The 10,491-nt window shown below is 36.5% G+C and overlaps 1 protein-coding gene and 1 pseudogene across 1 annotated transcript; one reads left to right on the top strand and one right to left on the bottom strand.

The window, feature by feature from the left end:
• The first annotated feature begins 2,268 nt into the window (after nt 1-2,268).
• LOC105121592 (protein phosphatase 2C 29) lies at nt 2,269-6,911 on the top strand. Its single transcript, XM_011020305.1, has 4 exons — nt 2,269-4,305; nt 5,066-5,179; nt 5,277-5,541; nt 6,172-6,911. The coding sequence occupies exons 1-4, from the start codon at nt 2,464-2,466 to the stop codon at nt 6,294-6,296; spliced, it is 2,346 nt and encodes a 781-aa protein (XP_011018607.1). The 5' UTR covers nt 2,269-2,463; the 3' UTR covers nt 6,297-6,911.
• Nucleotides 6,430-10,223, bottom strand: LOC105121679 (pentatricopeptide repeat-containing protein At5g46580, chloroplastic-like; annotated as a pseudogene).
• Nucleotides 10,224-10,491: the final 268 nt, after the last annotated feature.

Raw genomic sequence — 10,491 nt, 5'->3', positions numbered from 1 at the left:
CAGCTGTAATATTGTAAAAAGATGAAGAACCTGGCTTATAACAGTGAAATCTGGCTTCTCTTTTGTTTCGGGCAACTGGTGTAGATTGCAGCTTTTACAAGACAATGACAAGATCCAGTAACGAGAGGGGCTACAATATTAGAAGAAAATAACAGAGAAATCCAGTGGAGATACCAATAAAAGATACAAGCAGAAGAATATAATTTGATTGTTCGAACTGCAAAGAAAGAAATTAGGGTAAAAATTTAGCTTTTCTTTTACTTTCCCAATTTTCCTGAGATAAGTTAGTATATATAGGCCGGGTCTCACCCGGGTCAGTCCGGGTCAGGCCAGGTTTGGCCGGTTTTTTCCTTGCACCGGTCTTTTGTATTGCCTGGACCGCTCTAGGTCTCGGGTTGATTGGGTCCCGGGTCAACCCGCCGGGCCGGGCCGGATTTAATAACACTGCTCTGAAGGCGCTGCTATAAAAAGCCAAAACCCACACTCCATCCACTTATGTTTGCTTATGTACTCCCGTTGTCAGCTCTGGAACACTATAAAGGCTAATATTTAATCTCGATGGATGGCTTGGATTCATTGTTCGAAATCAAAAGGTAAGGATAGTCTAGTTCATGGCCTCTCATCTATCCTTATTGCCCTTTAAAATCCTATGACAAAGGTCATAGAGAGGGAAAAATTTGGAAAACTAGATACTCTCGTATTGCCAAACTTAAAAACTCAATTAATAAATTTCAATGTTGAGTTAATGCTTAATTTAATAAAATTTAATTTAAATTAATTTAATTTTATTAACTTAAACCAATAAAAACTTTCAGGAACTAATTTTAAATAGAAAAAAACACTTTGTTTTTAATAGATTTATTATCATTTATTGAAACACACAATTATAAATTTACTTTATTCAATACATGTATAAACTTTTTAGTTATTAGCTATAAAATTTTTCTTGGTGGTAGAAAAATATTAACTCATCAATACTTTATTTTTTGTATTGAAAAAAAAAACTCAATCTCACATTACAACAAGCAGAATTAAACTATCAATCGCTATGTATTAGTTATTTGATTGGCGCTATATTGTAGGTTAAATATTTTTTTGGCAAAAAAAATAAATATACAAGCTTTTTAAATGTATTTTTTCCTTAAAAAATCCAATTATAAATCAAAAGGTTTATACATGTATTTAGTTAAATACATTGAGAACCATCAATGTCAATAAATGCAAAAAACAAAGTGTACACGTCAATTCAACTCGTCTCGCTACAAGTTGAATATTTTTTTCTAATGTAAAAAAATTAATATGTAGGTGTTAATAATACTTTTTTTACATCGAGTAAAAAATATAATCATGAATCAGAAAGTTAAAGCTTATAAATAATAAAATATAGTAAAGATTATATGTGTTGATAAAAATATTTAAAATCTCAAGATAATTTTTAATGTAGTAGAAAAATGGAATAATATTGCAATTACTATAATGTAACACTATTTTTTATTCTTTGTATAATATTTTTTTAAAATATAAATAAAAATAAATAAATAAAAAAGAAAAAAAGGAATGATATAAATTATACTATGTGTAAAATGATAAATATTAAAAGTGTAAAAAATAATATGTTTTTTCAAAAAAATTCTAAAGAAAAAAATAAAATTAAAATATCAAGTACAAGGAGAAAAAAAATAAAAACAAATTGTTTTTTTTTTAAATAAAAAAATCATAATTTCTCCATCATTATAGTAAAATATTGGTAAAATTTACAATTATAGCATTTCTATAGGAAAATATTAAAAGTATAATTTTTAATGGTAAAACTGTCATGCAAAACAAAAACTCGCCCATTTGGGCCCGGGCTTTTCTCAAAAAACCAAGAACACCTACTCGCTCGCGCCAAGCCGCCAACAGCGGGAGAAGACAAGAACACCCTCACTCCAAAAGAGACAAGCCCGCTCCATCCATATCCGACCCAGCTAACTCATTTTCGTTGACTGAACCACTTTCCTTACCGTATAAAACCTAAACCTTCTTTCACCACTCCGTCGAAAACCAACCAGTCTGGCACTTTGCCACGTGGCGTGCCCAAACTAAGACCCCGTATACCATCCTCTGGCTGCTTACCTGGAGCCCACGCCTCACACCTAGCTAAAAATGGCCAGGTGTAACCGTCAACCAAAAAAAAAAAAACAACTGTACCCAACAGATCACCCAAACAAAAAAACAAAATTCAAATTCACTCCCTCAAAAACCCCTCTCTCCCTCCGTGTGCGTATATGTGCGCGCGCGCGTGTGTACAAAGAAAAGAAAAAGGAAATCAAATAAACAACTCCTCTCTGTCTACCCTTTAGTTACTTTCTCCCTCTTTGAAACTTGAAAAAAAAGAGAGAGAAAAAATCAAATTCATTTTCTTTGATTTTCTGGGCTCCCAAACAGAAAGTGGAAGAGAGGGGGAGGAGACTATCAAATGTGATGGGAAGTGGACTCTCCACAATCTTCCCCTGCTTCAAACCGCCAAACAACAATCAACAGGACTTGATTTTCACTGCTTCTGAGCCGTTAGATGAAACCCTAGGTCACTCATTCTGTTACGTCCGATCTTCCAACCGTTTTCTCTCCCCTACTCCCTCCGATCGCTTTCTCTCTCCTTCTCACTCTCTCCGTTTCTCCCCGACCCGGCCGGTACCCGAAACCGGTTTCAAGGCCATTTCCGGCGCTTCCGTTTCTGCCAATACCTCCACTCCTAGAACTGTCCTCCAACTTGACAATATCTACGACGATGCCACTGATGTTATTAACTCTTCTAATAATAGTGGCGGCTTCGTTACTTCTTCTAGTGGAGGTATAAGGGTTAATAACACCGGCAGTATTGTGAATAATGTGACTGGTTTTGAGAGCACGGCGTCGTTTAGTGCGTTGCCGTTACAGCCAGTGCCACGTGGAGGGGAGGGTTTTTTTATGTCGGGTCCGATCGAGAGAGGCGCCCTGTCCGGTCCGCTTGACCCGAATACTGCTGGAGCAACCGATGGGAGTGGCGGGCGGGTGCATTTTTCTGCTCCACTTGGTGGCATTTATGCAAAAAACAAAAAGAGGAGGGGGAAGGGTATTTCGAGGATTAAAAATGCGATTTATCGGAATATATCTGAGAAGAATCGGCCGTGGGTTGTTCCGGTGTTGAATTTTGTTAACCGGAGGGAAAACTCGGGGATTGAAGAGGAGAGGGAGGGGGGAGAAGAAGGGGACAGTGTGCAGTGGGCATTAGGGAAGGCAGGAGAGGATAGGGTGCATGTGGTTGTATCCGAGGAACACGGGTGGTTGTTTGTTGGTGTTTATGATGGGTTTAATGGACCTGATGCGCCGGAATTCCTGATGGGGAATCTTTATAGAGCTGTTTTTAATGAACTTCAAGGTTTGTTTTGGGAGGTTGCTGGAGAGGAGCCTCAAGAGACTATTCACGCTGAGGGAATTGAAAGTAAAACCGACTCTTTAGTGGAAAAGAGTGGTGCAAGTGACGTGAAGGGTTCAATTGTGATAAGTGAATGTAATTTGATGTCAAAAACAGATCCTTTAGAGGAAGTTTGTGTTAAAAAGGATGGCGATGGTTTAATTTGTGGAATGGCATCTAATGTGGTCAATCAGGATAGAGTGAAGAGGGTTACGTTTCAACCAGAGGAGACGGGGGGGACAGCCAGTACCCGGAGTAGGAGGTTATGGGAATTTCTAGCGGAGGATGATATTGAAGATGGGCTTGATCTTTCGGGGTCAGATAGGTTTGCTTTTTCTGTAGATGATGCAATTAGTGTTGGTAATGCCGGGTCACCTGTTAGCAGAAGGTGGTTATTGTTGTCAAAATTGAAACAAGGGTTGTCGAAACATAAGGAGAGGAAGTTGTTTCCATGGAAATTTGGATTGGAGGGGAAGGGGAAGGTGGAGGTTGAGGTGGAGAGTAGTAAAGTAGAGGAAAGGGTTTTGAAGAGGAAGTGGAAGGCAGGACCGGTTGACCATGAGCTGGTTTTGGGGGCATTGTCGAGGGCATTAGAAGCGACTGAATTAGCGTACTTGGATATGACAGATAAGGTGTTGGATACCAATCCAGAGTTGGCATTGATGGGCTCATGTTTGTTGGCTGTGTTGATGAGGGATGAAGATGTGTATGTGATGAATGTGGGTGATAGCAGAGCAATTGTTGCACAGTATGAGCCACAAGAAGTTGGTTCCAGTGTGAATGAAAATGAACTGAGCACGGAGGCAATAGTTGAAACGAGATTGACTGCATTGCAGCTATCTACTGATCACAGCACAAACATTGAAGAAGTAAGTTTTCGATTCTGGTAAAATGAATTTACCTTTTTGTTAGAAATAGTTGAATGCTTTTGTTGATTTCTTTACATTGGTAAGAATTCCATGGTGGGCGGGGTTTGTCTGTTCATTAGTCTATAAGTTTATTTTTTCATTAAACAATGGCTGGTGCGTAGAATCAGTATGAGAATACTGACTTGAGTATTCATATATGTACTGGGACTTTCACTTGCTTTTCGTCACCATAAACTACAAGAAGTTAAGTGCAGAGGTGTGTAGGTAATTTGCTTTAGACGCTCAAGCTGATCAACAAGTTACATACTTGTATGGCAATAGTTGATGCCTTCAACATCATATGAAAGTCTGAGAGCCTTGCTACGAATTTGCTGGTGCTTGAACCAGCAAAGTCTTTGAACTTTCTTGCTACGACTTTGCTGGTGCTTGAACCAAATGATTATTTTATCTCTGTCTTGGTCTGGAAGGATTAAAGTATGTTTTTGGTATTTTTGATATTTTTTTTCTGATAGCATGAAGATTTGCCACTTATATATTCTTTCTGTGATGAGCGATGAATATTCATATTTCTGCTACCACCAAGGAGAAAAAAAAGAAAAAGAAAAACAGATCTTTCATCATGCGTGTGCATGCTTACTTTGTGCATTTTGTCTTTTATGTGCAGTGCAGTTATAACTTTCGTGATCTTCATTGTTTTGTGGGCCTTGTTGTTGGTAGATGAAGTGGCTGATAAGTTTTCATCTTTGCTCAACCTATGCAGGAAGTCATTAGAATCAAGAGTGAGCACCCAGATGATAATCAGTGCATTGTGAATGACAGGGTGAAAGGTCGTTTGATGGTTACCAGAGCGTTTGGGGCAGGATTTCTGAAAAGGGTACTTGAAATAAACTTTTAATGTAGATATTTTTATCCCGGTTGAGGATCTTGTGTTATTGATACTTATTGACTCACAACAATTTATGTTGGCACAGCCCAAGCTGAATGATGCCTTGCTGGAAATGTTCCGAAATGAATATATCGGCACTGCACCGTATATATCCTGTTCACCTTCTCTTCGTCACCATCAACTGTGTCCAAGAGATCAATTTTTAGTTCTCTCATCTGATGGATTATATCAGTATCTGACCAATCAGGAAGTGGTTTCTCATGTTGAGAGTTTCATGGAGAAGTTTCCAGATGGAGATCCTGCACAGCACCTGATAGAGGAGCTTCTTTTTCGTGCAGCAAGGAAAGCTGGTAAATCTGGTTATCTTTTCGGTTTATATCAATTGCTTGATATTCACATCCACTTTTGCTTGTATATAAAGGGGAAAAACATCTATTTCCCAGAAAGCCAGGTACCATACACAATTAAAAACTTCCCCATAATAATAAAGTGGAAGGTGATCTTGCATGGTTATTCCTGCTGTCCCACTTGTGTGATTCTACAATTTGTGATGCAGATATTAGATCGACTTTACTTTTGTCTAGGGACCAACCTTCATTCTTCTTGTTTTCCTGTTCTGCCCCAGGAAACCTTATTTTTCTGCCCTAAGGTCACTTTCTGCCACATAAAATTGTTGCATTACAGCGATATTTGACCATCATTGGTTTCTTATTTGCTGTTAGAAGTCTAGCTGACTTCTTTTGTTAGATAGATATTTGATTTGCAAATGATATGCTGCAACCTGGGTCTTCAAGGGGGAGTGTGGTTGTCCATCCAAGTTTGTTATTAGATGGATGCTATTTCTGGGGATTTATTTTGAACAATGTTTATTCACGTCGCACAATTTAGACTGGTGCATTCTATTCTTCATGTTTACCTTAGTTTAAGCTTTCCAGTTGTTCGAGCAGTGCTGATTTTCATCCTTCATGGATTGTCTGCAGGGATGGATTTCCATGAATTACTGGACATCCCACAAGGAGATCGCAGAAAGTACCATGATGATGTTACTGTTATGGTGATATCGCTTGAAGGAAGAATCTGGAAATCATCAGGAAAGTACCTTTAAAAGTCTTTGTACATTGGGCGATGTCTCAACTGCTGATGACCTTTCTACACTATCTGGGATGGAGTTTCAATTCTCCGGTCTAGTTTTCTGTGAGCAGTTTAGAGAGTTCAAGTTCTGACCCATTTTTGATGGCTCATAGAACCTTACTTGGGGTGGTATACAGTATAACAGGGGTAAAGTCCCAAATGATTTGGGCAAATACTAATGCTAGGTGTCTGTCAATAGCTCGGTAGATGTCCTGAGGATAAAAAGCAGTCAGTCAAAACAATGGATGGGGGTTAGCAAATGCTCTAGGAATTAAAAGAAAAAGAAAAATCCTTTTTCCTTTTTTGTTTAGGCACAGATGTTTGCATAGGTGGAGGCTCACTCCATTCATAGTTGCCTTTATTTTTCTTTCTTTTCATTTTTTCATTTCTTTTTTTTTTTAAGAGCAAAAAGAAGGGGGGAAACGTTTGTAATATGGTGAGGGGTATACTGAACTAGAGAACGTCCTGGTTAAAGGTGAGCTCTGTAATTTTGAAGGTGGATCTTCCACCACCGCGGTTTAAAAAGAAATGGGAGTTTTCTTCTCATACCCTTTTGTGGAGTTTTATGATTTCTGCTTTTACAAAGAAATGGGTGTGCATTGCATACTTGTCAGCACAACTACCCCAAAAAACTGCAATTACAGTATTAAATAGCTATGGATGTAGTGGGAAGGTAGTTGTGTATGTGCGGATATGCATGAGGGTGCTAGAGGTGGCTCAATAAAATTCTGATCTGAATCATTTAGCGTTCAAAGAATGTTTGGTCAGATTATTATTAACCATCTTTCTTATCTTGATTAGGGTTAATTGATCCATTTATCGAGATATATCGGGTGTCTTTTTAGTTAATTTATCATTGTACATATGAAAAAAGCCTTCATCACTTCTCATGGATGGTTTTATGTCCCTCGAAATCATTAGATGAAGGAAATCTATAATTGTGTTGCTTACAAATTAACTATAATAATGCCTCAAAGTAAAAAAAAGTTGCTTACAAATTAACTATAATAATGCCTTAAAGTAAATTTTTTTTTGAGGATTTATTCGATCACTTTATAAATTAACTAATTACTCTATAATTGTGTTGGTTACAGATAGTGTAGTGCAGCTGCGAATTCAATAAGTATTATTACCTTAAATCGTAACATTATAAGCTATACTTGTACCATAAAGATTTTCCATGATAATTACCAATACCCAAGCACGATTTTCACAAATAAAGAAATCTAATTATTTCTTAGAAGAAAAAGATTATATTTATCTGTAAAAAAAATAATCAGTTTCGTAATGGGTACACTTATCGAATGCTGTAACAGAAGATGGAACCCTTGATTGCACCCAAGTTACAAAATCCTCCCGCGATGCCACGAAATGACCAGCTCTTTCTTCACTCTGCCTAAATGGCGCTGCAAGTTTCTTCACATGGGAATCAAAGGAATTGGCTAGTCCTTCGGAGAACTGTGAGTTCCTGTAAAATAACTCGGGCAACTCTCGCTGCGCTGCACCACCAGACAGTGAGCGGACATCCAAGCGCCACTCGTTTGCGGTTTTGTGGTGTAAATCTGGGTATAATCCGTGAAGGCTTCCCAGATAGAGCAGCTCTTGTGCTCTTCCATGAAGATCTCTATTCCTACAGATATCAATTAAGCAATTACAGAAGGGTCTTCTTGTTTCAATTGCAGCGTCACTGACAACAGCCCTAAACTACTCTTTCAGAGTCTCAAAGCTAGTCTCTTCTTCTTCAAACAATTTAACAAGGGCAACCAACTTCGGATTAGCTTGCTTCAAACAAGCTAGGACCTTAGCCACATCCTCACTCTCATCACTTAGTGGTGCAACAGAGAGCAAGCAACCACAAAACCTATCATCCAACTTAACCCCTCCATCAATTGCAACATTAAAAACTTTAAACCAAGTAATCTATTCTTCTAGCCTTCCCTGAGCACTGAACCAAACAAACAAGTGCATTGAATTCACTCATATAAAAATTTTACATAAAAATTTTTTATATAAAAATTATTTATGTTTATAAAAAAAATTATATAACAGTTACACAAATAATCTTTTAACTTAAACTTAAATGAGAATAAATATGATTTAATATAACAGATATACTTAATGCGTTAATGTTAAATCATAATATTATTAATAAAAAAAATATTAATTACATTGAGAAATCGATCACTAAAAAGTTAAGTCAAACAACTAATAATTTTTTTAGTATTTAGAGGATCATAACACATTGCTAGATAATATACCTGATATTTAAATATAAATTAATTAATTATTAAATTAATAATAAATTAAATTATTTAATTTATTTAATTTATATTTATATTTATATTTAATTCAATATATTAGAAACTTAATAAATTACCAAATTAAAAATTATTAGTTAAAATTATATAAATATCTAACAATATTATATAAAATGAAATCCAATAGCCAGTTGCTCTAATAGCTTATAATTTGAATACTTCTCGACTGTTTGGAGTTTCAGGTTAATTTGATTTTTATATAAAAATATTTTTTTAATATTTTTTATCGGTATAGAAATAATATTTATAAAATAAATAATTTTTATTTTAATATATTTTTAAATTAAAAAAACTTTTAAAAATATTATTTAAATTAAAAATATTTTAAAAAATAACATTTAAACACTGCACTCATTATGACATTGGAGAATATTGTTGCATAGGAAATAAATTATGGTTCTTGACCCAATTGAAGAAAAGATGTCTTTTGCCATGGTCTTAAACTATTCTAGTATAAGGGGAGCATTTTCTCTAGTTGGTGGGTATGGGAATCTCTCGAGAAGAGACACAAACTCATTCTCACCAGATCAACAATCATTTAGCTTCTTTGCAAAGAGTTTCAACTCTTTAATTTGAGGATTGTAAGAGTAAAGAGACCTCTTCAGCCTTTGAAGTTAAAGAACAGATCTTTTTGGTCTTGTGGGATTGGCCCGTGTGGACTTGGGTTTGGAGAAAAGTTGAGCTTGGTGGTCTGTGGTGGAGATAGTGGTTGCGGAGAGAGGCTTGAGATGGTCAGATTAAGAAGGGTTTTTCGCGTTGGGTGATTCTGAGAGATTTAGTGATGGTTTTGTAGAGGATGATGTTTTTGAGGTGGAAGAGTTGCAAGAAATGAGAAGAAAATGGGTCTCTTTGTATCTGATTGTTGTATTGTAAAATGGACATCTAGAGCTGTGGAAAGACTAGCAGCCATTACTCAGACACGGCGAGCACTCCCTGGTTGAAGACAATATCTGTGCTATCTATCAGTTGGAGAGAGAGACGCATCTGCAATTTCTTGATATTTTGGACACCTTATCTAAATCTAGATGGATACTGAGGAGTGAAGACGAGAGAAACCCTATACCAGTAGTCTTTACTTTCTCCCCTTCGTTTTTGGCTTTCACCGTGTTAAATTGAGGTTATATATCCGGTGGGTAGCCTTCACCAGATGTGCAGTAACAGGGGAGCTCGAAGGCTATTCCCGTCCCTGACATGTCAGGGGAAATGCCAATCATATCTCCTTTCTACGAATATAGCTGCTCGCGCAGCTAAAGAGCTAAAATAGAGAGCAACTATCTTGCAATCTCTCTGAAGAAGCAATCTCTCCGAACGTTGTGGGATTTCGAAAGAGGGTGCGTGCATTTTGGCGAGCCAAGTCCTAAATCATCGAATATTTTTTTAGAGCAATTTTTGGAGGAAATCAGAACGGCTGGCCCAAACGACAATTTCTTGGATTCAGATTTCAGACACCAAAATTGGTTCTTCGATTGAACTCTTGTGGTCAAAACATTAATCTATGCACCTGTAAGTTTTCTGTTTACAATTATCATGCTAGGTGTCTTCCGTATCAAATTCATGTTCCAATGTTGCAGCGTAATAGACATTGTTTATTGTCTTACGGACGCAATAATGTTCAAGCGAAGCTAGATGGCCAAAGTTATCTCCGGGGTCCGGGCCTGAAAGTTATGTCCAGTAAGATGGTCCACCGTTCAAAGTTTTCGCCGTTGTTGCGTTCCAAATAAAAATCAGATAATTTTTTTAAAATAATTGTAACATATCAAAAATATTTTTTTTTAATTTTTTTTTATATTTCTAAATAAACAAATTTTTAAAAAATTTACTTTTTTTATATTTCTAAATAAACAAATTTTA

The sequence above is a fragment of the Populus euphratica genome, unplaced genomic scaffold, assembly GCF_000495115.2.
Source record: "Populus euphratica unplaced genomic scaffold, PopEup_1.0 scaffold25.1, whole genome shotgun sequence".
NCBI lineage: Eukaryota > Viridiplantae > Streptophyta > Magnoliopsida > Malpighiales > Salicaceae > Populus > Populus euphratica.
This window is presented reverse-complemented; position numbering and strand designations above follow the sequence as displayed.